A 27,942-nucleotide genomic window follows, 5' to 3' on the forward strand; every position below is an offset into this window, starting at 1 on the left:
ATGATATTTGTAGCTATTTTTCACTGAAATTTTAGTGGCAGGATCTTCACTGGGAAATGGATAGAGGAAACTCATATAGTTCATTAAGGGACAGCAGACCCATAGTCACAGTCTGGCCCAAGGCTGGGCCGCTCAGGCTGCTGGGGAAGATCAGAAGCACCATACACTGCTGGCCTAGAAGACATCCAACTCTTTCCGGAAGTCCACACAATGGACTTGCAGTATGCAGAGGTTTCTATTCTCATTTTTAAGCCATTTTCTTAGGATTGTGTGGGTTTTTTTAAGTCCAGAGCCTTTGCACCTATCCTGGGACACTGAGCAGTGCTCTTTGGGTATGACAGGTGTATGAATGGGGGTCATAGGGAGAAACTTCACTAACATGGTTTTAAAGCACTGTAGTCACAGGTCCCTTGTTCACTAAAATAAGGGTAGCTGAAGTGGCCCTGAGGCATTTTTGCTTGGAGTTTGGAGGACAAACTCAATTTTGATCTGTTCAACCTAGCCATTGATTCCTAAGCTGTGCCCCCCCAGACTCTTGGGCATCCTACTACATAACAGCTATATATAGTGGATCCCACCAGGTACCAGGCATCATTTCAGCTCTTTGCTTTAAATTTTATTTTTGTACACCAAGATTTCCTTCTTTGTTTTTTCCCATATTTTTTAATGGTGCATTATAATTATACATCATTGTGGGATGCATTGCTACATATTCATACATGCTTTAGCTCTTCTTTAACTGAATCATCTTGAACAACTCAGTGACATGGTATGATTGTATGTTTTCCAAAAATGGCACAATGATACTTTTGGACTCATATTCCTCTGACATCTCACTACTGCCCACAAGAGCTGGGGCCTATTCCTCCTCCTCTTCAAATTGGTGGGACTTTGTAACTTTTTATGAGTGTATTATAGTTATACATTATAGTGGGTTTCATTTTGGACATAATCATACATACATGGAATATAATCTGCTCCATTTGAGTCCCCAGTACTTCCTCTTACCCTTCCCTTCTCACTTTCCCTGTTCCCTCCTTCTACTGATCTTCCATTTATTTATTCATTTATTTTTAAATTGGTGCTTTATATATAAACATAAAGGTGAATATCATCCCCATTATGAGGGGAGTTAATGGAGGCATGGTGAGGTTGGCGCTATCACTATCAAGGTAGTACTGTTCAACAAGACTGAAATCCAGGACCCCATGAGTCCTGCATACGACCTTGATTCTAGATGCTAGTATTTATCCCAGGTGAGCCTGAAGGAACCAACTCACTGAATCCTCCTCTGCCGTCCTTGAACTTCAAGGAGTCCTTAAAGGTAGAAATGAGGAGGTCCTCAGGAGAGGTAGGGTTAGGAATCAACCATTTGAAGTGAGTGAAAGGAGTGTTCACTTTGTAGCTTCCTGACCCAAGTTCTAGAAAACACAGTGCTCAGGATAAGGGCAACAGGCTAGGAGGGAGTCAGAGACCTGGTCCCATACCAATTAGGCAATCTTAAGCAAATTGTGAGCCTTGGTTTCTCTAGCTGTAAAGTGGACAATGTGTGACATTTGTTAGTAAGGGGGACAAGAAGGGACATGTTCAGTAGGGGGAACCAGTTGAACTAGGCATGGAAATGGAATTCACAGGAGTGTGGAGCACACATTCTTGAGGAGCCAAACCTGGGGAAGGAAGGGGGCCTTGTGGAGAGTAGGCGGGGGTGTGGAAAGGATTAGGAAGGGACCACTAAGGACTGGGTGTCTCAATTTGTGCCATAGGTAAGGTACTTCAGTCAGTGGAGGCTTACTCAGCATACTGAGGCTGTGAAATGAATCCAGACGTGTGTCTGCCTGCCTTGAGGTCCTGATGTTCTAGAATCCTGGGGTCCCTCTCCGGCAGCGGTACCCATCCTGATGATCAAAATCTCTGTTGGTAAACACTCGAGACTAAGCAAGCTGAGAACTTTGAGGGACACTTAGGGGATGCCCCTCACCACCACTTCTCCAGCATCCAGGGAACAGCGCTTCCCACAAGTCAGGCAGAACAAGAAGTGGAGGCTGGAGACGCCCAGGATGGTTGGAGAAGAGGATCTTTGCAAAAGAGATCCTCTTATCGCTTGTGAAAATAGCCCGTAATTTACCATGAAACATCAGAAAATGCAGCGAGTACAAACATTTAAATCACCCGTTTCCTACCACCTACAGATGATTGCTATTGACTTGTGATATCCTTTTCAGACCACTCTCTGAGTGTGGGCATTTATAAAAACAGCATCATTCTATGTATCCTGTTCTATAGCTTTTCTCTTCTTTTTCTCCTCCTCATAATCTCACTGGCAGGTACGCAGAGACTTTCCTATGTCAGCACAGCTCCATCCTGTTGTTTTTACCTTCTAGATGACTTTTAGCTTGATGTACATAATAAACACTCATGACCTGCCAACACTTTCCCGCTGTTATTAACCATGCTGGATGAGTAGACATCTGTATGCATGTCTCTGCATTTTTGTCCAGTTATTTTCTCACATTACTTCAGTGTGGGATGGGGGATGAATTGCTGTGTCAAAAAATATGAACGTGTTTAAGGCTTTTGATACATATGGTCAAATTTCTCCTTTTGAAAGAAAACTGTTTCAAAATTCATTCCTATCAGCAACATTTGAGAGCACTGGATCCCCCCAAGGCAGTTTCCTTTTTCATTTTCACCAGTCTGGTAGGTGAAAAATGACATTTCAGTTGTTTACAACTGACTTTCTCTGAGAAGAGGGCCTTACCCTTTCTTGTACACTCCCTCTCATTCTTTCTGCTAGTATTTATTGAGAATGCATCTGGGATGTGGTGGGCATTGGGAATGCTTCATTGGATAGTCCATTTGGTGCTCACTCCTTAGCTGGGTGTGTTTTGCTGCTCAACTTTACAGAATTAAAGAAAGTCAGAGCTGTAACAGAACTGAGAGGTTATCTGATACCCTCATTTTAAGAAAGGGAAACTGAGCCCCAGGGAGGCATGGGGACATTTGGTCACATAGGGCAACACATCTATGGTGGAATCATGACTCTGAAAGGCAGGGATTCTGGGGTTTCTACTTAATTTCATTTTTCCACTCATCTTAAGAGCACTGGTTGGTCAAGTTCAATTCCAAACTTATACACAACCTCTATGTGCTGTGACTCAGGGGTAACCCCAGTGGACACACAGTTGGTACTTGAGAACATATTTATGGAATGAATGTTGGTGTATGACAGACGAGAAAAAAAAAAAATAGTACATTCGGTAAAAATGTGCTCAGTATCCCAGGAAGAGTGGCAGACTTCCGTGGGGTGCCCTTCTGGGAAGAAATGCTTTTTTTTTTTTTTTTTTTCTGTTGAAAAAGAAAAATGAGTGGGCCCTTGGAATTGGTGGAGGTGGAGAGATGGAGCTGCCTGGGGCTTGTGACATGTTTGTTTGGAGCTGTCCAGTCCCTGGAATTTCCCTTAGGTTGCTTGGTCCTCCGGGAGATACATTGATAGAATCGGGCAGGGGCTGGTGTGAGAGGGGAGCTTTGTTTTCTCTGAGTGTTCCTGGATGAACCCAGCCCGACCTCTCCAGTAATTCCAGGGGACTGTTTCAAGTCACTGCTGTTATTCTCATTGTTGGGCTCACTCCCCTGCCTCGCTATTTCACCGAAGAGTTTGCAGCTTTTACCTCCAGAATGGTGTGAGTGCTGCTCAGGCCTCTCCTGACTCAGAAGGTGGTGCTGTCAATGCATTTTGGGTCTGGTTTCACTTCTGGTCGTTGTGGGACCTGGGACAGGTCACCATCCTTGGCATTTCAACCAGGGCACCACCCTCTTCAGGCTAACACCATTGTTACCTAGATACCTACAACAGTCTTCTAACTGACTTAACTGTTGCCACTTGTCACCTCCCCATCAGGGCCCCATGTTAACATGAACACGTTATCACAGTTCATGTCCCTCCTCCACTTCAAACTTCTCAAAACTTCTCCACAACTCTTAGGTGTTTTAGTCAGCCTTTTTTTTTTTTTTTTCCTTTCTGCAACCAAAGGACCGGACAAGAACAATTAAGGGATGAAAAGCTTATTTGTGGGCTCATGGTTTTGGAGATCTTAGTCCATAGATGGCTGACTCCATAGCTCTGGACCCCAGGTGAGGCAGAACATCTTGGCAGAAGTGAGTGATGGAGGAAAGTGGCTCAGGACATCACACCAGAAAGCAGAAGGAGAGAAGGAACTCTTATCTAACAATGACTAAAACCCCCAAAACATGCTCCCAATGACCTGCCGCCTCCAGCCTCACCCTACCTACCTATAGTTATGACCCAATTAATCCCTATCAGGTGATTAATGCACTGATTAGGTTAATGTTCTCATAAACCAATTATTTCACCTCTAAACTTTCTTGTACTGTCTCTCACACATGCTTTTGGGGAACACCTCATTTCTAAACCATAACAATGAGGGAACAAAGTTCCTTACTACTTCTGCCAGGTCTGTGTGGTCAGGTTCCTGTCCACTTCTCGAGGCTTGTCTTTTGCTTTCATCTAGCTACACTGATCTTCTTTAACCAGTTCTGTGCCCTTGGGCAAGTGTCTTCCCCTCTCTGAACCTCAGTTTCCTCATCTGTAAAATAGTCATTATAATCCCAGTCATTCTGCTGGTTATAAGGATAGCATCCATTTTAACTCACTCTCAACTCTTTCAGACCCTCCTTCTCTGAAAGGAATCACAAATTCCAAAGATCCTGATTCTCAATAAGCCTTTTCTTCAACAAGGATTAGCTGTTTTTATTCCAAATTCTGTTATTCCGAAGGAAGCTTTTCCTCTTGTATCATGTTAATGCCTTAACTTCAGCCGACAGCATCTCTATGCAGAGAATGCATTTATTTCAGCCAGTTCGCCAATAGGGGCTATATCATCACATCCATTGTCAATTGACAACATGTTTGTGGAATCTGAAGCCTCATGCTTTATCTCTATCATCTCTTTCTCTTAGGAAGAATGGCACAGTACCCGAGTAACATACTTTCTCACGAAGAGCCTTCCTTCAGCTCCATTGTCACAAAAATATTCCAGGAAGAAGCAGGGGTCTGACCCCAGCAGTTGATCTACTAAAGCATGTTTTTGGGTCATCCATCAGTCATTTTTCTCAACATATTTTTATTGATGGGCATATCTGATAGGAAAAGAGGTAAATATATAAAGAACTGACATGGGAATAAATCTATGCACTTATAACTGAACTGGGGAAACTGAGTATATTTATGTTATAAGTGGCATCCATGGCCACCTGCAGAGGATCAGAAATTGGCATGTTCTCATTGGGTCTGAATGGTCAGGAGGGACTTCACCCAGGACATGAAGATTCAATGTCCCCAGGGTGGCACCAATTAGATTTAAAAGAGTATCTTTTTTTTTTTTTTTTGGTCTGGAACAGTCACATTTCCCTCCTGTTCCCTGCCACCACCCACCACCCCACACACAATTTTGTCTAGCTGAATGGGAAAGACACATGAGCTTGAGCCAGGAGATTGAATGATCTGGAGGTTGATTGCATTTTCATGGGATCTTTCTGGGGTGAGATCATCATGAGAAAAAAAGATTCAATTGCTCAGTATTTTGCTGTTTGCGCAGTGCTCCCTGTGTGCATTAAGTCTTGTTTATTCATACAGCTGTGTTGAGGTCAGCACCACAGGGAAACTGAGTCTCAGAGACATTTAGTCACTCTGCTGCACAGGCAGAAGATAATAAAACCCGGATTCTGTGCTGCAAAAGTTCAGAGCTGTTTCCAATATGAAAGCACATTTTCCTCTCTTTCTCTACCCTCCAAGGAGCACAAGAATGAAGACACAGCCTAAGCAGGAGTTCAGAATGCTGCAGGCTCCAGGAAGAAGGTGAGAGTTAAGTGTAAGCAGCCTTCCTGACACAACACCACGTGCACGTCCCAGTTCAACCCACGTGACCATCATGATGTTCCTGCCTCTGGGTGGCAACAGCAAATGTAAGTAGGCTGGGGGACAAATTTTTCAGCAGCAAGATCATTGCTGCAATCATTCTCAGTCTTTAGCCAGAGATGTTATTGACCCCAAGCTGGGGGCCCAAGCAGAGACTGGGCATTTAGGGGAGGGTTAGGGTGGCATTCTGGACTTAGGAGAGTGGAGGTGTTTACGATTCATTTTCTACCCTGATTGCACAGTTAGGTCACCTGGGCTTGGATCTGTGTCTAAATAACTCTACCAAAACTGGAAAATTCCCGTGATGCTAAAACTCAGAACCCAGTTCCCAGAGGTAGGAGTGGGAATTGGACAGATAATTTCTGGGGCCTGATACCTTCCCCTTTGGGTCCCAGTTCTGCTCAGAACCACAATGGGGAATATTTATTTCTCCTTCTTTTTCTTCCTGCCTTCCATCCTTTGACATTTAATAAATACCTGTAAGATGCCTAGTCTACAGTGACCTAGACCTTTGAAAGTACAGGTATATAGAATACTGACTCTGCCTTCCGGATGTTTGCTACTCAGACAGATGGGACAGTGTGTAAAACTATTAATTGCCGAGACTCCCTCTGTGATGGCTCATGTGTCAACTTGACTAGGTTACGTTTTGTGGCCAAACATGATTCTGAATGTGTCTGTGAGTGCATTTTTGGATGAGATTAACATGTAAATCAGTGGACTTTGAGTAAAGCAAATTGTCAGCCATAATGAGGGTGGTCCCCATCCAATGAGTTAAAGACCTGAACAGAACAAGAGCTACCCTCTTTGGGCAAGAAGGAATACTGCCCTGGATGGCCTTCTGACTTGAATTGCAACATTGGCTCCCAGAGAGGAGCTGTCAGTCCACCTTGCATATTATTGGCATTCTAGCCTGCATAACACACTAGCAGAATTGATATTTAAACCTCTTTTTTTTTACACATCCTAGTGATTCTTTTTCTTTGGAGGACTCTAAGTCCTCCAATGTCACCACCCAGGTCCATGACTACAGCATCTCTTGTCTGGACCTCCAAGGGTCTTTGTGCCAGTATCTTCTTCCCCAGGTTCCTAATGGCTACCAGGATCTGCAAATGTTCTGCTTACAGTCCTTCCATGCACCCACCTTCCCTACCACTGTCTTCCAAACCTCCACTGTCCCTGCTCCATCATCTTCATGATGGTTCTCAGAACTTCTTCCTGATGAAACCAAAAGGAATGAAATAGACTGAGAAAGAACTAATGTTTTTCACCTTATCGTGTCACTCAATACTAAATTTGCATCTTGGATATCATCTGGGAATGTATTCTTTCTCACATTTGGGAGAACTGAATAAAATTCATTCTTCTTTGACATGGCCTTTGAGGCCCTTGTGCATCAATTAAGCATTTATTAAATGCTGGTGATAGGCACTGAACAGTTCATCCCAGCCACATGGGATTGCTAGTCCCCACCTCCTAAATGACACCTGGACCTCTCTCAGTTATGGTTTAGATAACTTTTAGTTATGGTTTGGGTTTTGTCTCCCAAAGACTCATGTGTTGTAAACTTGATCCCCAGAGCAGCAATGTTCAGAGGTGGGGCTTTTGGAAAGTGATTGGATCACAAAAGCTCTTACCTGATTGTGGATTTATATTCTATTTATAGCTGAATGGACTTCTGGGAGGTGGTGGTGATAAGACCGAAGGAGTGGGTCCTTGAGGTGTGCTTTTGGGGATTTTATCTTGTCCTTGGCCCCATTCCCCTCTTTCTCTGCTTCCTTTTCTCATGAGCTGAGCAGCTTTCCTTCACCACATCCTTCTGTCATGATGTTCTTCTGCCTCACTTCAAGCCCAAAGTAATGGAGCCAGTCAACCATGGACTGAAACCACTGAAACCATAAACCAAAATAAATCCTTCCTTCTCTAAATTGTTTACATCAGATATCTTGGTTATAGTGAGGAAAAACTGACTAATATACAGTCTCTGTCTCTTTTTTTTCTTTGCTTCCTGGAGGACTTGTTCTGACACCCTAAAATCCAGCTGCCTTCTTTGTGAAACTGTCCCCCAAGTGCTCTCCAGCACTTCATCTTCTCTCTATATTGGTATTTATCATTGCCCAAAATTGGTAAGTGCTTTTCTCCATGGCTAGAGCTCAAGGGGGTGGGGACATGTTTTATTTATTGTTAGGGGGTCTCAAAGGAGTTCCTCAGTATATAACTGCCTTTCTTTGCTACCTGGATTTTACTCACATTGAGAAATAAGAGGAACTGAGGATTTCGCTATCACTTTTTTTTAAAACAGATGAAGTCTAAATTAGAGAACTTGGCTTTTGCACAAGGCCATATGGTCCTTCTGAGTGAATTCAAATTAGATGATCTCACCAGCCACGCAAAGACCACTCAAGATCAGCTACAGGGGGTAGAAGAGCTGAGAAGTGGCTCAGTTAATTTGCTCCCTGAAGGCAGTTCTCTTTCAGGAGAAATAAGAGCAGGCTGGGTTCTGCAAGCCTGTTTTTTTCTTACTACACTACCAATCAGTGTTTCTTAGGGAGAATCCCTCTTATCCACCCACAGAATGAGTCAAAGGTGTTTCACCTGATAAAATTAATCTCTCAGATGGCATAAATCATAAAATTTTAGAAAATCAGAAAGATGGGACCTCAGACATTAGTTATCATGATCAACTCTCTTGTTTCACATATTGGGAAACTGAGGCCCAGGGAGAAGAAGGTACTTACTTAAGTTACTTAATTATCACCTGAACAATCTGTAACTTAAACCTGTGGTTGCATGACAGATACTATTGATAATTCTATGACACAATTCCCAAGGGCAAAAAAAGATAACTGTTGCTGCCCACTATTTGGCAATGTCACCAGAATTCCCAATCCCATTCTGGAATTAGGGCCCTGTAAGGCTCCGCTGTTAGGATAGCTTAGCACAGGACTTTAATTGTGGATTCAGGAAACCCAGTCCTTGGCTAACCCAATTCTTTCCACATAATTAAAAGCAGGAGAAGTGAAATGTCAAGAGGAAATATGCATTTAATCCACTTCAAAGAGCCCTGTTTATTTTTGAATTCTGCCCCCCCACCCCGGCCCTGCACCTTAATTCTCAGTCACTGTAAATTACTTCACAAAATGATTTTAGAATAGAAAAAGGCACAAGGAGGCAGAGAAGCAGTCTTTAATATTTCATCTTCCTTTGCCATCATTTAGGATATTCATTCATGGTAAGGAGAAGGAAATGGCTTTTGGTCCACAGATGAGCAGAATCACTTTTAATGAAGATAAGATTTTTTTTTTTTTTTTTTTTTTTTTTTTTTTTTTTTTATATTTCCACCTAAAACTATCTAAAGAATGAAGATCTCTCCTGGTGATGCTTGGAATAGAAGGCATTTCTAATTCCTTTTTAATGAGAATGCGAACAAAAGTATTCCAAAGCAAGGGTATGAGTTCCCTGGGAAAAAGAAGAAAGCGCTGAAATTAACCTCAGTTAGAGATATGTCAGTTAAATACTTTCGTAACTTCATCATTGTCTATTCGGGAAAACATTACTCTTCAATGAAAGGTTCAGGAGCTTCTAAACCAAGAAAGGAAGAAACCAGGGGGTTATTTACGAGTCCCGAGCCTCTAGAGGTTTTAAACTACTGCGAAATAAGCCGGTTCGTTACCACTCTTGGGACAAACAGCCCGCGAGCTAACCGAGCAAGCTAACCCGATCTTCTGGCGTCCTCGCGGCCGGCCTCCCACGCCCCCTTGCGGATTCATGTGGCAGCGCACCCCGGACCCTAGCTGCAGAAAAGTCGGCCACCCGCATTCAGCGCCGCATCCCGACGCTGTCCTCGCGCACAGCCTTGGCAGCACTCATCGATTGCCTTCTATTCTCATCCAATCACCAGCAAAGCTGCGGGCGAGGAGGGTATTCCAATCAGGGCTCCTGAGTCCCAGACCTCAGCTGGTGACAAACTGGGTGCCTTCAGCTGCCCTCCCAACCTGGTCCTGGAGCGCACTCGTCTTTGAGTCCACCAGCAGCGGTGCAACTTCCCCAGGGAGTCAACTTTAAGTCAACCTGAGGACTTGGTGCAGGTAGCTGGGTCCTGCTCACGAGCGGACGGGATGGCTAGGGCTAGTGGGGACATCTGGGTTGGAGAGGAGGTGGTGGGGTGCTTCACGCTTCTGGTTCCTGCAGGCGCACAGGTGTTCCACGAGGTATAAAGTGACAGCTTGGGACTAAGATGTGGAGCCCTTGTCTGTCGGGGGGCGGGGGGCAAGACGCTAGTCGGACTCTTGAACCTTCGAGGCTGCTGGGCTGGGGAGGATCTCCGGGGGAAGTGCCTCGGTCAGAGGTCTGGCTGACGGCGATTGGGCATCCTGGGAGATAGATTTTGAGGCAGGAGCTTCCCTGGGAGGGACTGCTGGACCAGAGTTCTACGCAAGCTGCCCTTATAGAAGTTCGGGCAGCGATGGCTGAGCGTCTTACCAACAGGAGATTGGAGGGGGATAGACCTGAGCAGGGGTATTCCAGGCCAGTGGCTGGTCGCTATCTCGGGGGGGGGGGGGGGGGGAAGTACCTGGAGTTAGGTTTAACAGGAGAGGGGCTGACTTGGGGGTCTCGCGGGAGGTGGCTGTGCTGAGGGTCCCCGGTGCGTAGTGGAACTGGGGAGATCGCTGGGGGAGGAGGCTGGATTGGATATCCCAGTCCCGGAGAGAGTGAGGAGAGTGGTTGATTAGGATCCTCCTCTCTCCACTAGTGGAAAAGGCTGACCCTTTTCAAGAAACGTGCACTGGGCTAGAGGATTCCCGCTCATTTGCAGTGGCTCCAAGGAGGTAACGTCAAACGGGGATTTCTGGGGTGGCGGCTGGGCAACCCTGCGGCTGGCAGTTGTGCCCCGAGTCCCAGGAAGCGAACGAATACTCCTTATTGCGCGTTGTAAAAGAAACGCGACAGTTCTCTCACCGCCCTGCTGGTTTGTTGCAGGGTCGGATCCAGCAGCTCAGGAGTGGAACCCTAGGCGCTTCTCCCAGTGCACTTGGACTGCGCTTCGGACCCCGCCCGGTAGCGCTACGCCTTAAAGGGCTCAAGGCCGGGCGCACCTTGGGGCCACGGTCATGGAGGGCGCTTTCTCAGCCAACTGGAGCGCCGAGGCGGTCAATGCGAGCGCCGCGCCTCCTGGGACCGAGGGCAACTGCACCTCCGGACCGCCGCGGCGTAACGAGGCCCTGGCACGCGTAGAAGTGGCGGTGCTGTGCCTCATTCTCTTCCTGGCGCTGAGCGGCAACGCGTGTGTGCTGCTGGCCCTGCGCACCACGCGCCACAAGCACTCACGCCTCTTTTTCTTCATGAAACACCTGAGTATCGCCGACCTGGTGGTAGCTGTGTTCCAGGTGCTGCCGCAGCTACTGTGGGATATCACCTTCCGCTTCTACGGGCCAGACCTGTTGTGCCGCCTGGTCAAGTACCTGCAGGTGGTGGGTATGTTCGCCTCCACTTACCTGCTGCTGCTCATGTCGCTTGACCGCTGCCTGGCCATCTGCCAGCCACTGCGCTCACTGCGCCGGCGTACGGACCGCCTGGCGGTGCTAGCCACGTGGCTCGGCTGCCTGGTGGCCAGCGCGCCGCAGGTGCACATTTTCTCGCTGCGAGAGGTAGCTGAAGGCGTCTTTGACTGCTGGGCGGTCTTCATCCAGCCCTGGGGCCCCAAGGCCTACGTCACATGGATCACACTCGCTGTCTACATCGTGCCAGTCATCGTACTCGCTGCCTGCTATGGCCTCATCAGCTTCAAGATCTGGCAGAACTTGCGACTCAAGACGGCGGCGGCAGCAGCTGCGGCCCAGGCCCAGGGACCCGAGGGTTCGGCGGCGGGTGGTGAGGGTCGCGCGGCCCTGGCGCGGGTCAGCAGTGTCAAGCTCATCTCCAAAGCCAAGATCCGCACGGTCAAGATGACCTTCATCATCGTGCTGGCCTTCATTGTATGCTGGACACCATTCTTCTTCGTGCAGATGTGGAGCGTCTGGGACACTAATGCACCCAAGGAAGGTAGTGCGGGGAGGAAACTTGGAGGAGGGAGCATGGCAGGGGCCAAGCCGTAGTGGTGCTACCTCCGCACTTCCAGGGTTTTGGGGCCTTCTGGGGGATAAGCCCGTTTGAGTCTCCAGCATCTCATGGCCAGTTGATTTTGACCAAGTAACATCCCTGAGCCTCTCCTTCACCTTCTGTGAAACTGAAATAATGATAGAAGTACCAATGCTGACAAGGCAAAAGGGTAGTGAAATGAGAAAAAGCACATAAAGTGCCAGAGCACAGGCCTGGGGTAGCCATGGCTGGTGGTTACTGAAGAGGAAACTAGGTTCAGGTGGCTGTCTTCCCCAGCCAGTGATGGAGATAGATTTCCAACCCGGGCCCAAGCTCATGCTCAAGCATCTTCTACTTTAAGTCCCAGATGGCCTTGAATCCATGAGGTTTGTGAGGACAGCCCCTGGAGGTGAGCAGTTGGTCCGGCCAAACTCCAGGAAGGTTGGGGTCCCCTGGGGAGGTGAGGACAACTTCTAGAACCCCTTGCCTAGTGGAAGTGATGCTTTGCCTGGTGAGGGAGAGAGGTGACTCCCTCAGGAGCACTGGGCAGGTGCAGGACTGGGGTCCCCAGAATGGATACTTACACTTAGGGGATAGGGAGGAGGATGCTCAGGTTGGACTGGGAGGCTGCATGACTTCTATATTGAAGGGTGGGCCAGCCTTGCACTTTGGAGGACTAGCAAGGTTACATGACTTGGCCTTTGCTTGTCGGAAGACCAAAAGGAAGTGGTTGAATGAGGCTTCTGGGGAAGAGAGCTTTGGGGAACAGAGAGCACCCTGGAGGCTCTGTGGCTAGTGCTGGGCAGCTGTCCCCAAAGCACAGCGCTCCAGAGAGCTTTACCCTCGCTGCCACAAGTTCAGTAGCTTTTTTGGAAAGAGCAGGAACCCTGGTCATTGGTGGCCAATGACATACACCTTCTTGTTTGACAGTAAGCCTGTAACTGGGATGATAATGCTTATAAGGGAAGACTTTCCACCCTGTCTATCCTCTAGCAGCACAATGTCCTGTTTCTGTATAAAATAATTGCTCCTCTTCATAGTCTCGTATATATCCAGCCTGTGAAGCTGAAAGCTCAGTGCCAGCTGCCTTCGTTCAGACTGATAACTTTGCTTTGTTCCCTTGCAGAAACCATAGACACCTGGCTCCTTAGGCAGCCCTCCCGGATAGTGGCCAGGACTCTGGTTATTCCAAATGTATTGGGTGCCTCTGGCATGGCATCTGGGCTGAAGATAGCTGTGAGGACACAGCAAAACTATGCCTGCATCCCTGATGCATCCCCTGGGGATGCCTTGAAGAGGCATCAGAAAGGGGGAGGCACTTGGCCCCTGTCACACAGCAAGTCGGAGGCAGAGCAGCAACTGGAGGTGGGGTTTCCTCACCAGGCTTCTTATGAAGGGCACCTGACTAGAGAGTTGGGATGCACAAAACCCAGTGGTGGGTATTTTTAAGTAAGTCGTCAGCACACCTGTTTCCTTGGCAGGATTCAAAGAGACCAGACCCAGGTCTTAAGGAACTCCAACTACTTCTCCCAACTACTGAGGGAGAAGGCTAGCACCCCTCAGAGCACATTCTGGGAGACCTGGGCTCTCGTTCTTCCTCCTGCCCTTACTAGCTTTGGGATGTTGGGTGAGGAATCCTTTTATTCCTCTGGTCTCTTACTGTCTTGCTTTTGGGATGAGAACATTTCAACATTCTGTTCATTGATTCTGCAGGTGCCCTGACTCTTGGGGTCAGGATTTGTGAATTTTCTCCCTCTTTATCCTCCTACCACCCTCCTCAAGTAGCTTTGTATTGTATGACTCCTTCTCATCTACTCATCTTTTTCTCTTTCTTTCCTCTGCAAAGAACTGGAGTATGTGGTCAACACACAGGTTGTAATCATGGAGTGAAGTTTCAATCTGTAAATGTACATCAGACTACTTATTGCTCTGTCTTAAAATGAGAGATAGCAGTAGAGAGAATGCAAAAGAATCTAAGTGTAGGCCAGAGACCTTTGGGCCACATGTAGTCTTAGGGTTTCCCTGTGGATGAGGCCCTCAGTAGAGAGCCACTAATCAAACTCAAGGGGCAGGGGAGAAGTGGACTTTTAGAATGTCCAATCCCATGTCCCTTTGCTCCTTTGCTTCTATCCTTATTCACAGGAAAAGGGCTTCTCTTGGCCCCCCTTGGCATTCTGTACTGGATGCCAAGAAGAGAAACAATGTGGAACAACCCTGGGGTGGGGGACTCATGATGTGCTGTAGTCAGAACACACCTGACCCCAGCATGTGGCCAGGGGCAGTCCAGATGTGAGAGATTCCTGGAGCATAGAGGTGAGGACTTGGGTTCTGGCCACCAGCCTCAACCTCAGGGCTGCAAGTGTCTGAGTGGATGTGGGCTCAGCCAGGAAGAAGTTGGTCTTGATTTAAATAATTGCAATATTGGGTGGACCATCATAAGTGATGGTGTTTGCAGCCACATGGACATGGCTCAAACAAGGCTATCAGCAAGCATTAAGGAAGGATTGAAAGAGAAGCTTGCTCAGGCTACTCAAGGGATTTTGACTGGGAAGTGGAATTAATACATAGGCTCCCTTTCCTCTCCAAGAGGAACAGAATTGACAAGAGATGCAAAAATAACCTGACTAGAGTCCCTTGCTTGGCTCTCCCCAGGGGATTTAGAATTAGAAGTTCAGGGATCCCACTGCTACAGTGGGACCTCATGCATGAAGACCTGGGGGAGAAGCATGGGGTCTGTGAGCAGGATGCTGTTGCTCTGCTCACCAGTATGTGCCCAGTGCCTGGAACAGAGCTGGACACCCATTGATGGTACAACCAAAGCTTGCTTGTCAAATGAGTGGGATGTGTGAGGAGTGGGTGTAGGAGATGGAACAGGAGTGGGTGTGAAGAGCTGGACTTGGGAGGGAGAGGAGCTTTCTAAGTAGTTATCTGGAACTCTCTTCCAGATGTAGAATTGCAACCCTGGGTGGAAGTGAGTGCTCTATCACAGCAGTCAACCAAACATCAAGCACACAGGACCAGAAGGAAGGTGGGAATGCATAGGAGGCCTGTTTTTAAGTGTTTCCCCATCCCTGTTTCTGTAGACCTGTGGTCCATCCAGCAGGCCTTTCTGCCTTTCCTTCCCATAGACACTGTGTCCATAGTATGGGGGGCAGGTGCCTTCGAGGAACATGCTCTTTGGATAATCCAGGCATGTGGAGAGCAGGTGGGTAGAATGGGCAGCAAGAGTTGGACAGCTTCATACCTGGCCATAAGGAGCTCTCCAGTGAGCCCTTTGAGTATAAATTACCATGAGATGGACCATTAACAGCCAAACTCTTGTCTGATTAAGCCAATTCTTGACTAAGGCTAATGTTTTCCCTTTAGAGTGTTCCTAGGTGACTTCCCTTTTTTCCCTCCAAAGGTTTGATTAATAACAGAAAAAAAAAAAAAAAAGAAACATTGGGTGAAGCTTTGCTACATATTTTTTCCCCATTTGATGGATGCATAAATATAGGCTAATACGGCCAAGATTAATCACAAAGTTCTCAGTACACCCATGGACCTCTGGGAGGGACCCCCCATTTTCTGCCAGGTTGGTGTCACTGTCACTCTGTCTTCCAAGGTGTATCTAGGTGGTGCAATGGCACTGGCCCTGGGTGGGGCTGGCCCTGCCCACAGCTCAGTTTTCTGAGGTTAAGTATCCAGCTTAGGTTGGGGGAGGGTGGATTGTGCTGTGGCATAGTACCTTGCACATAGTGGGTGCTCTGTAAGATGTCTGCTTTTTGAAAATGATAAATACATTTTAATAAGTATCAGGGTCTTGAGGGAAGCTGGTGCCATTGAGGGTGGGAGTTGTTTGAGCACGCAGTAGCATCTTAGCAAAGGCTCTACAGTGCGGTTGGGGGTGGTGGCCAGTCCTGTGACTCAGGAACACAAGGGTTAAAAGGTAAAGAGAAGGGAAAGGAATGTCTTGTCTGAGGGGGGTTTCCAGCTCTGAGTTTGTAAGTGCTCCTGGTTGGGCCCTTGGAGGAGGGGTGGGGGGCTGTGCAACCTGGTGATCTTCAGGGTCCTAGTACCTGTGCTCCTGGTCTCTGCTTGCACTTCCTTTTGTGCTAGGAGAGAGGGGGGTGCTGCTGTGTCCTGTCCTCTTGCTAGACACGTCTGTGTGCCATGGACCTCTGCCCTCCCTGGCCCGTGGCTCACACCTGAATGGCCACACTTACTCATTCCGTTTCTCTCCTCTTGACCTTGGTATCTGAATGTGAACTTAATTTTCCTAGAGGGAATTACATTTGAATCCAGTCACCCTGTAGCAGGCTGTGCCCTGTTGTCAAGCAGAAAAATTGTCCTTTTGCCTTTCCAACGTGCTAGTGGTTGCGGCTGCTTTATCAGGACTTCCTGTCTGCTAATTTCATGCTTCAATTCAATTCAGTCCTTTATTGAACTCTTCCTGTTTTCCAATCTCTACTAGCAGCCAGGGGCAGAGCCACAAATGGGACATAGTCCCCATCCAAGGAGTATAAACAAAAATAATGGCAATGTGATAGGATAATGCTGTACTTAATTTATCAAGTGGTGTGAATATTAGTTAATTCTCTCTCCCAGTGGAAGAAAAAAACCGGGAAGGTTTCAGGGAGGAAGTAACATTTGAAAAGGGTTTTGAAGGATAAGTAGAAGCTTGTTAGGCAAAGAAGCAGGTACATTCTCTTTTGAGACCCTTGGATGGTTACTATCTTATCTTCTCCTTATTCCATACTCCATACAATTTCAGTCAGTTGGAAAGATGTTTCTTTAGTTGCACACAAATCACTTGAGGAACTTGTTAAAATACTGATCTGATTCAGTAGGTCTGTAGTGGAGCCCTAAGAATGCATTTTTGGCAAGTATACAGGTGGTGCCTATGTGATGCCACGTAGCTGGCCCACTGAACTCACTTTGTGTAGCAGAGCTTTAATGTAATATCTCTTTGGCCAAAATCCATGGTTTGCCTATGCGTGACCTGTAGTGGATGTTCTTCAAAGGACTAGAATGGCCTTGTCATTTGCAAGAGACATCTGCCCTTTATTCTTCCAAAATGTGATTATTCTCCAGGCCCAGCCCAGTGAGTCCAACATGTCTACTAGATTTAACCTATGCCATAAAAGAAGCCCATTTGAAACTCTATAGCCCCCAAATTTGGCTCTTCACCCCAACCCTGCAGTTCCTGGGTTGGTAACACATCTGGAATTTTTAGAAAAAAATCACAGTTATAAAATTGTGTTTTTTCCAAAGAAGGTATCCTGTAATATATATTGGAACTTGATCTTTACACAAGCATACATTTCAAAGCCAGTTTTTAAAGGCTTTCTGTAGCCTGACTGCCAAAGGCTTACACAGTCCCTATAGGAATAAGGGACTGGACACCCAAACTCCCGATAGTCCAAGGGGAGGTCTTGCACCAAGTGATTCGTTTCCCTCGTGTCGGTCTCTTTTAAAGTTGACGAAGTTGACAGCTCAGCTGTCTGCCTTTGAACTGCATATGGAGCGTGTTAGTTGCCTCTGGAATGACATAGCCCAGAGAGATGGTGGCCAGCTGCCCGGCAGCTGCTCTGGGCTAATTTGGTCCTTCAGTGCTGGGGTGGAGGGAGTGCCGGGAAGTCCGAACAGGGGAGTTCTTGGGACATGAGTAAAGTCAGGCTGGTGAGGATGGAATGCCTGGTGCTTACCATCCTCCAGCAGCCCTCTGCCTCCCACCCTGCATGAATCACGGTGCTGAGCAGAAATCCAGAGTGGATTTCTCCTCTTCAGGGGACAAAACTGCCCAGCCAGTGACATTTGCTTTCGGTGCTTGGCCTTTTCTGCTCATTGGCAAGTAGGAGCCCCAGCTGAAGACCACTCTTACTTCCAGTCCTGCACCTGTATTCCCCTCTCCCAAAGGCTGCAACCCCCATTTGATATGGTTCTGGACATATACTCCCCTCTTGCCTACAGTCAGTCTGTGAATCCTTTGAGGCAGGGACTTGATGGAGCTGCAAAGGCCCTAAAGCCAGCTCAGTGCCTGGCATTAGAGGAACTGGAATGAAAGGTGGACAAATGTTTGATTTCTTCCTTTCCCCGACATTCCCTGAGCATGGGGCCAGCATCTCCAGGATAGACTGGGGGGATTGGTGCCTCCCATTCACCTTCTTTTCCCCACAAGGATCAGGGACCGCAGGTTAGCAGCTTGGGCATGTTGGTCACAGGGGAAGGTGTGAGTTTTATGGCAGAATGGGACAGACATGACTTTAGAACTGACTCTTACAGGGAAGACTCTGAAATTCTGCTTTTGCCCACAGTTGTAGCAATCCTGCCTTTGGGGTTTCTTAGGTCATTGGTAGCATGAGTTTTTCCAAAATGGATTATCTAGAGGTTTTTTTTTTTTTTGTTTTGTTTTGTTTTGTTTCGTTTTGGTCACATCATCCAGTCTCAGGGCTCTGAGTTTTTCTTTGTTGCTTTTAATTTCTTTTTTTGAGAAGTGCTAGAGAAAAAGGGGCTAAGGATAGTTTCTTTAATTGACCTGAGCAGAAGTCCCTGACCTTGGACTTTATAAATTACTGCAGTTGATGAAGTTGATTCTCTCTCTTAACCAGTAATTATCATCATCATCATCATCATCACTAGAATAAATGTCTTGCCATTCAGAAAGCCCTTTTACATGATCTTTTTAAAAAAATTTCCTTTTCAGTGTTCTTGTGTGACCTCCATTCTACTGATAAGGAAACTAATGCTGAAACAGTTGATGTGGCTCAGAGTGTAAAGAGGGGAAAGGGGGACTTAGGCACCAAGGGTTTGCATGGGATTCTGTGTTCAGGCTTCTCCTACCCACCTGCTCCTGTGAATGCCTCCTGTCCTCTCCCCAGGTAATCTATGGAAATCCATTTGATTGAGCAGTCATTGCATGGGGCAACTTCTGGCCAAAGTTAAGGCCTGGAGCAGGAGCAGAACACTGTTTACCTTGCCAACTAGCTCTCTGGCAGGTGGAGGGAGTGGGTGACTGGGGTCCTAAAGGGGTAGGGACACCACAGCATTTACTCCTGACCTGCTAGACACAACTCCCAGGTAGTGTCTAATTCACCTTTTCAATCAGTTCCCTGTGAGCACTACCCAGCAGGTGGGTGCATTTTGAAAGAAGACAATAAACTGCTAAAGATCTCAGCAGGGAAGAACACCAGGAGGGTGGCCTAGCCCTGGAACTTCAAGCTGGAAGGCAGTGAGCAGAAAGCAAAAAGAACTATTAAGACAGCAGCTTCTCTCAGCTGGAAAGTCCAGGCCCACCAGTGAGTTAAAGCTGATCTCAGCACTTCTCCCTCCAGTGACGCAGGACCTGTAAGCTGCAGGGCAAGATGGGATACTTTCAGTACCCCAATAAAGACAGCACGAGACACGGGCATTGTTATCTAATGCTAGTTCATTATTTGTTTCAGGAAACTGTCAACTTAATGGAGCCCAGACATTGTCCCTGTGCTCCCTGCAAATGGCCCATCTTTCATCCTGTCTAAACCTATCAGAAAATTCAGGTTAACTGAAAAGGGCAGATCCACCCTGAAGGTTTAGTTGGTGGTGGGGCCTTTTGAGCCAGCAAGTGAATCTTCATATAGACGGACCTTCTTAGTCAGGCAGTCTGGCTCAAGAGCCACAATGAACAGATACCCCCCTGTGGCAGTGATGTTTCCAGATGCACAGCCGGGGGGGTCCTGAGTTTTATGTGCCACCCAGGGCTGCTTCATAGCCTAAAACACACTCCAGCTGAGGGAGTAGAGTCTTCCCTTTGTGTCCTAGCTTGTTATTGATTGGAAAATTAGCCTATTTATTGAGTACTTACACATCGTTCTAATAGCAATGACTGTACCTTGACTCTGTTGTTTGTGGTTAAAAAGTGCCGGGAATCCTGAACCACACTTGATTTCTATTAGCTTTTCATTGCTGTGACCAAAACACCTGACAAACAATTTAGAGGAGGAAAAGTTTATTTTGAGTTATGGTTCCAGAGGTTCAGTCCATGGTTAACTGAGTCCATTGCTCTGGCCCAACATGATGCAGAAGGGTCTGATGGAGTGCAGCCAGGAAGAAGAGAGAGCATAGAGGGAGGGGTCCCCAGGGAGGATATACTCTTAGGGCTTACCTCCAGGGACCCACCTCCTCCAACCCTGCCCTACCTGCCTACAGTGACCACCCTGTCAGTCCATGCAGATGGACTGATTAGATTACAGCTCTCATAGTCATTTCACTTCTGAATATTCCTGCATTAACAGGAGCTTTGGGGGGGGGGGCACCTTTCGTCCAAACCATAACAGTATCCCATCTAAGTCAGTCTTGAAATAATTCTGTGAAGAAGCTTTTCATTATCCCCATTTCTCAGGTGGAGAAACTCAAGTCAAGAGAGGTTAAGATGACTTGCCCAAGATCACACAGCTACCAAGTGGTAAAACCAGGACTGATGGTTGCTCACTGGATTCAACATCTCCCTCAGCTAATTCTAAACCATCTTTCTAGTTTCTTCTTCCCCACCTCTTGTTCCCCTGAAAGTCCCAGAATGCTGCTAGACTGCCTCTTTCCTCCATCAAAGCAGCCTCTGTGGTCCCTCTTGTCTGTTCCCACATAGCTTTCTTGCTGGCCAGTGGTAGTGACTTCATATCCTACCCCCTTTGCATTCATGTCTTTGGATGATTAAGATCTTGCCAGTTTTAAAAATCCTAATGTGCCCTTAGCGTTGGTAACTTGATGTAAGTAGGTACACCTTAGAGGAGGCTGTTCATCCCCTTAGGAGCCTGTCCAGGCCAGGCCAGTCATTCATGTCTGTGGCCGCCAGGTGGGAGCAGAGATTCTGGCCTTGGACCAAACATCTCCCATCCAGGCTTTGCTGTTTGGAGATAGAAAGACTTGTGTAACTAGCTAGCAATTAATTATTTACTTTTTTTGTACTCTTGCTTTTCTTTTTAAAAATAGGATAGCCGGGTGTGGTGGCACATGCCTGCAATCCCAGTGACTTAGGAGACTAGGACAGGAGGATTGCCAGTTCAAGTTGCCTTGGCAACTTAGACCCTGTCTCAAAAATAAAAAAGGGCTCGGGATGTAGCTCAGTAGTAAAGGGTCCCTGGATTTAATATCTGGTACCAAAACATTTTAAAAGGATAAAAAATTAGAAGTTCCGAAAGTAAAGAGTGAGGCAAATAGCTTAAATAAGTGGACAAGGTTATAGGCTGAGGATCCCCTATCTGAAATGCTTAGGACCAGAAGTATTTCAGATTTTGTATATGTATTTGTATTTGCATGGGATGGGCTTTGGGATATATTTTAGTCAGCTTTTTTTGCCATTGTGAGACCAAAAGACCTGACAAGAACAGTTAGAGCAGGAAAAGTTCACTTGGCTCACTGAGGTCTTAGACCACACACAGCAGCTGACACTACAGCTCTGGGACCAGGATAAAGCAGAACATCATGGTGGAATGGCAGAGGAAAGCAGCTCAGGACATGGCAACAGGAAGCAGAGAGACACTCCAGACGAGGGACAAAATATAAATCCCAAAGGCATGCCCCCAGTGATCCACCTCTTCCATCCACACCCTTCCTCCTACAGTTGCCCCCCAGTTAATCCCTATCAGTGGATTAATACACTGAGTGGATTAAGGTTCTCCTAACCCAATCATTTCACCTCTAAACCTTTCATTATTTCAGACATCAGCTTTTAGGGGAAACCTCATGTCTAAACCATAATAGGGAAGAAACCCAAGTCTAAACATGAAGTTGATTTGTTTGATTTATACCTTAAATAGACAGAAGGCCATCTCATAGGAGAGTTTTAGTGCAGCTACATTTTGACTGTGATCTATTGCAAGAGGGCAGATGTGGAATCTTCTACTTGTGGCCTGTGTCAGGGCTCAGAAAGTTTCTGATTTTGGAGCATTTGGGATTTTTCTTTTCCTACTAGGTATGTGCAACCTGTATCATGTAATTGTATACAAAGTAAAATTTGGAGGCTTTCCTTCCACGTGTGAACTTCATTCCTATATTTCCTTCTGTCCCACTTCATACCTTTATTCTTCCTTCTGTGGCTGATGGTTTACTTTTTGATGCCTTTTAAAAACTTTGACTTTTACATGTTGATTTTGCTTCGTTTATTATTTTGAACACATTCTATTTCAAGCCTTGTGGGTGATTTTTTAAATTTAATTTTAAAACATTTTAGCAGACATTCTAAAGTTAATTTCATCTTCTAAATCATCCAAAACAAGAAGGTTTTTAAAAATTCTTTTATTAAAAGCAAAAATTCAATGACAGTGGGTTTTTTCCCTTTGGCCTTTCCTCTTTTCTGTTCTTTTTGTTCTGAAGATTAGATTCCCATCCTTTGCTTTCTAAAAATCCTCTTTTGCAACATGTTTGGTTTTAGTCCATTGTAGTATGCATTTAGGTGCACCAACTAATTAGTCCTTAAACTCAGGTGTATATCAGAACCACTCAGAGGGCTTGTTAAAACAAATTTTTCCAGAGGGTGAGCTGCTGCTGCATCGGAAGACCAACTTTGAGAACTACCCTCTTAGAATTGTCTTAGAAGGGACCCCTGCCCTTCTCCTTTTGGTGCTTGGAGACTTTGCAGACGAACAACTCTGTTTTCTTCGTCATTGGCTATGTCAACTCCAGCATCTCCAGTGAAGAATTCTTTCCTTGATATAGCCATTGAATTCTGGAATTACTTTCTGGAAGATTTTTGAGAAAAGACAGAAGACTGGTGGATTCCCCAGCCTTCTTGTGGTTGTCTTTACTCATAAGGATATGACTGTGAAAGGAATTCTTGCTTATGTTGTTATCTTGTTTTTTTTTTTTATTTTTTAGATGTTGATAGACCTTTATTTTATTCATTTTTTAAAAAAAATATGTGGTGCCGAGAATCGAACCCATTGCCTCACTTGTGCTAGGCAAGTGCTCTGCCACTGAGCCACAACCCCAGCCTGTTATCTTGTTTTTATCATGGGTTTCTGGCCTCATCTGTTGGCTGATGGCTACTGTTTATCAGATTTGAGACCATTGAAAGAAACTTATATGTTCTCGTCAGTTTTTTGTCACCATGATCAAAATATTGGACAAGAACAACTTAGAAGAGGAAATGTTTACTTAGGGTTCACAGTTTTAAAGGTTCAGTCCATGGTGGGCCAACTCCATTGCTCTGAGCCTGAGGTAAGGCAGGATATCATGGTGGAAGAGCATGGCAGAGGAGAGCTGCTCAGCTCATAACAGAGCTGGGGGAGAGAGAGAGACAGAGACAGACACCCAGACACACACCAGGGTCAAAATATAACCCCCAAAGGCAGTTTCACCCCCAAAACCAACTTCTTCCAGCTGCCTCCAGTTACTGCCCAGTTAATTCATTCATATAATTAACCCATCTAATGAATTAATCCACTGATAAGGTTACAGCTCTCATAATCTAATCATTTTATTTCTGAATGTTAACACAAGAGCTCTTGGGAGATACTTCATATCTAAATAATAATACCTAGATTTTTTTTCTCCTCTGTTTGAAAGCACCTAGGATTAAATGTTTTCCTTTCCCATTTCATTTATCTTTGTGTCCTCAGTGCTGAGCCCGGTGCCTGGCACACTGTCCTGATAGCAACCACCATTTATTGGGCACACTCTAATCCTGGCCACCTTCCAGGAGGCTTGGGTACTCTCATTATCCCCATTTAAAGATTAGGAAATCTTTAAAGCTTCTTGGGAGAACTAAAGTAATTAGTCACTTCTGGGATTAGAATGCAAACTAGGGTTGGCAGCTTCTAGACCCTGCTCTTTGACCTTCTAAGTAGTAGGGATTCAACACTTGCTGGGTGAGTGATAAAGGATCAGGTGGCTGCTATGTGTATAGCTCTTGCTGAGGGATGCATGCAGCAGGTAAACTTTGGATAAGAGAAAGGGGGAGACTCTTTGAGGGCTGGAATGAGCCTGGGGAGATTGGGAGACATTCCCAGAGCAAGGTTACAGAAGGAAGGCATTCATCACCTCCTCAGTCCCTGTCTTGTGATGTAGGTGGTGGTACCTGGAAAAGGCTGTTACTAGGAAACAGTGGTAAATCAGATGGTGTGGGAAGGCTCCCTTGGTGATGTCCTGTTTGCCTCTTCCCACCCCCACAGCCTCAGCCTTCATCATCGCCATGCTCCTGGCCAGCCTCAACAGCTGCTGCAACCCCTGGATCTACATGCTCTTCACGGGCCACCTCTTCCATGAACTGGTGCAGCGCTTCCTCTGTTGCTCCTCTAATCACCTGAAGGGTAGCCGCCCAGGAGAGACAAGTGTCAGCAAAAAGAGCAACTCGTCCACCTTCGTCTTGAGCCGACGCAGCTCCAGCCAGAGGAGCTGCTCCCAGCCGTCCACAGCGTGACCCACTGGTCTAGGCCAAAGCCACCTCCTGAGGCTGGGTTGTGCTGACGGTAGACGGGGGTAGACAGTCTACCCACTGGTGGCCCATGTACATGTATGTATAAGGTATCGATCAGCTTGTGTCCCTCCACACCTTGAGGTAGCTTGAGTGTGACTGACTTGGGGTGGGGAAGTGGTTTCTGTGGTGGAAGATGTTAGGGTGACTCATCCATCAGACAGTTCCCTCTGGGCTCCCACATGTTCTTCTGCTATCCTGATCCCAAAGCTATTCACTGCAGTGGGTGGTTGTTTTCTCCCCTGGACCTCTTCAGTATCTTTTTACTCCTTTATTATAGGATCTTGGGAAAGGAAGTAAGTATGGGATTGGAGACCAGCTGGATCAGGATACCCAGTGTTCTGGGCTTGGGATAAGAAGTGGAAATGGGACCTCAGCTGGGGAGGGTGGTGCTAACTTCCTCCTGACCTCAGAGAGAGTGCTTTTGCCTCTGAGTGACAAATCTTAACATCCTTGGGACCAGCTGTCAGAAGATAACCCTTGGAGGAGGAGGTCCTATCTAAGACCATCTGGCACAGGTAACAAATGAGCACTTGATGTGAAAATGTTTAAGAAGCTAATATTTAACAAGCATTTTGGAAAGAGAAATAAAAGGAATCCAGATTGGAAGGAAGAACTAGAGCTATTTGTGCATAACAGATTTTGAATATATAGAAAGTCCTAAGGAATTCACACACACACACACACACACACACACACACACACACACCCCTATGAGACTAATAAATGAGTTCACCAAAGTTGCAGGATAGAAGATCAATATATAAAGGTAAATTGCATTTCTTTATACTACCAATGAACAATACAAAAATTAAGAAATAATCCCTTTTATAATAGCATCATAAAGAATAAAATAGGAATAAATTTAACCCAAGAAATGCAAAACTTGTGCCTTGAAAACTATGAAATATCATTGAAAGAAATTAAAGTCTTCATTAATGAAGACACCTGCGTTCATGGATCAGAGACTTACTATTGTTAATACCTCAATACTATCCAAATTGTTGCACAGAGTTAATGCAATTTTTATCAAAATATTAACTGAATTCTTTGCAAAAATTGATGAGCTGCTCCTAAAATTCATAAGGCAATTCATGGAACCAAGAATAACCAAAAAAAAAAAAAAAAAAAAAAACCTCGAAAAAGAAAAGCAAAGTTGGTGGCTTCACACTTTTTGATTTCAGAAGTTACTCTAAAGCTATGGTAATCAAAATAGTGTGGAACTGAGTTATGGATAGACATTTAGAGCAATGGAATAGAATAAAAAGTACAGCTATGATCCCTTGTGTTTATGGTCAATTTACTTTTACCAAGAGTACTAAGATGATTCTGTAGGGAAATGATCATTTTTCAAACAAATGGTGCTGAATATGCACACATGGAAGAATGAAGTTGAACCCTTACTCATTCATACCATACCAAAAACCAACTCAAGATTTATCCAAGACCTAAATGGAAAGACTAAAACTATAAAACTCTTAGAAGAAAACAGGTATAAATCTTTGTGATCTTGGATTAGACAATTGTTGCTTTGATGTGACACCAAAGATACAAGCAAAGGACAAATAGATTAATTGGATTTCATCAAAATACAAAACTGTTTTGTAATTATCCAGAGAGTAAAAAGAGAACTATAGAATAGGAGAAAATATTTGCAAATCATATCTGATAAGGGATATGTATACAAAATACATAATGCTTAAAAATCAATAAACAGAAAAATCAGCCAATTTAAAAATAGGCAAAGATTTGGATAGCTATTTCTCCAAAGAAGGTATACAAGACACCAATAAGCAGATGAAATGATGCTCAACATTATTATTTATTAGGAGAATGCAAGTAAAAACCCCATTGAGATTCCACTTCTTTTTAGGATGGCTACATTCTAAAGACTGGACAATAACAAGGGTTGACAAGGATGTAGAGAAAGTGAAACCTTCATTAATTGCTAGTGGGAATGCAAGTGATGCAACCATGGTGGAGACCAGTTTGGCAGTTTCTTAAAAAGGTAAGCATAGAATGACTATCAGATTTAGAACTGCCACCTTTGGTTTAAACCTAAGAGAAATGAAAAGATATATATACACACCGAAACTTGTATACCAGAGTTGACCACAACATAATTTATTAATGTCCCAAAGAAGAACTACCCAATTGTCTACCAACTGATGAATGGATTAAAAAATGCATATCTATACATTGGAAAAGTATTCAGCTATGAAAAGAAAGTACCAATTCATACTACAGCATAGATGAACCTTAAAAAATGCTGAGTAAAAGAAACCAGATGCAAAAAGCCACACATTGTTTGATCCTATTTGTCTGAAATGTCCATATAAACTACAGAAATCTATAGAAATTGAATGTAGAATAATGATTTTCAGGGACTAGAAGCCACAAGAAATTGAGAGCATGTTGGGTTTATTTTTTGGGTGGTGAAAATAGTATGGAATTGGTAGTGATGGTGCGCAATTTTGAGGACATATTAAAAACCAACTTTTCGGGGATTTTTTTGTGTATCTGAACTGTACATGTAAAAGATACAAAATAAAAAATGTTCTGCAGTTGAATTCAGGGAAAGCCAGCATGATGGATGAATTGCTTGGAATTTCTTACCTCCTGGAGCTCTCGTTTCTTATGTGACTCACTATTTCCGAGTTTCTGCAAGAGAGGGTGTTGCCATTTTGGCCAACAGTAGCAGTGGCAATAACACTGTCACCTGGCTCTAATAAGGGCACAGGGGACACCTTGTAGCTGCAGATTGTCATGTTTTATTCAGAATAGCAATTCTCCATGGGCCTCAAAGGTTTTGCTTTTCTGATAAACATGTTCTCAAAAGTACACTCAGCCAGTGGATAGCACCTGACTATGTCTAAGAAATACCTTTAGTCATTAAATACAGGACACTATTGATCAGAGATTTTCTGTCTGGGATTGGTTAGCTTAGTGCACTCTGGGGCACCTTTGACTAACTAGACACATTTTTGAATTGACTCAGATACAGCAAGAGTACTTTCCCAAAGCCACAGTTCCATCTCTCTCTCTCTCTCTCTCTCTCTCTCTCTCACACACACACACACACACACACACACACACACACACACACACACACACACACACACAAATGAGCCAACATGGTCTTGATGTTCTGGGAGAGAAGAGGCACATGTTGAAATGCCAGTTTCAACATCTTATAATTTAGTACAAGATTTTCAGTATCAACTGGAGATGGAAGGCAATACCATCTGTGGATTCAGAACTTGCACCTTGGTGCTGTGACATGTGCCAACACCAGCCCATCCTTCCTCTTTGGGAAGCTACCAGGATGCTGGTTTGGGGTCTCTGTGCTGATGTCTTAGACCGTTGTGGTGCAAATGCAGTGGTAGTGGGGTCTGTGCCTCGCAGATACTCTGGTCTTACTGTTCCCTGAAAAGCTGCCATCCTTGGAGCCAACTGAGGTTACTGGGGACCAGGGTGGTAGTCACCTTCCTGGTACCCTGGA

General features: G+C 45.4%; 1 protein-coding gene across 4 annotated transcripts; it reads left to right on the top strand.

The window, feature by feature from the left end:
* The first annotated feature begins 9,244 nt into the window (after window positions 1–9,244).
* On the top strand, window positions 9,245–27,470 carry OXTR (oxytocin receptor). 4 transcript variants are annotated; one of them, XM_079122087.1, is made up of 4 exons: window positions 9,245–10,023; window positions 10,689–10,764; window positions 10,916–11,977; window positions 24,139–27,470. In XM_079122087.1, exons 3-4 carry the CDS (start codon window positions 11,047–11,049, stop codon window positions 24,384–24,386), a joined length of 1,179 nt encoding a protein of 392 aa, XP_078978213.1. In that variant the 5' UTR covers window positions 9,245–10,023; window positions 10,689–10,764; window positions 10,916–11,046; the 3' UTR covers window positions 24,387–27,470. The 4 variants fall into 4 exon arrangements, with proteins under 4 accessions (XP_078978213.1, XP_078978214.1, XP_078978212.1 ...); XM_079122088.1 differs by lacking the exon at window positions 10,689–10,764; XM_079122086.1 differs by lacking the exon at window positions 9,245–10,023 and having other exon boundaries at window positions 10,051–10,764.
* The last annotated feature ends 472 nt before the right edge of the window (window positions 27,471–27,942 follow it).

Source organism: Sciurus vulgaris, assembly GCF_902686455.1.
Source record: "Sciurus vulgaris genome assembly, chromosome: 19".
NCBI lineage: Eukaryota > Metazoa > Chordata > Mammalia > Rodentia > Sciuridae > Sciurus > Sciurus vulgaris.

Bases quoted from the DNA above. Each gene is read 5' to 3' on its own strand.
- OXTR (XM_079122087.1), top strand. From the start codon at position 11,047: ATGGAGGGCGCTTTCTCAGCCAACTGGAGCGCCGAGGCGGTCAATGCG. The intron at 11,978-24,138 runs GTAGTGCGGGGA...CCACCCCCACAG, and splicing joins CACTAATGCACCCAAGGAAG to CCTCAGCCTTCATCATCGCC.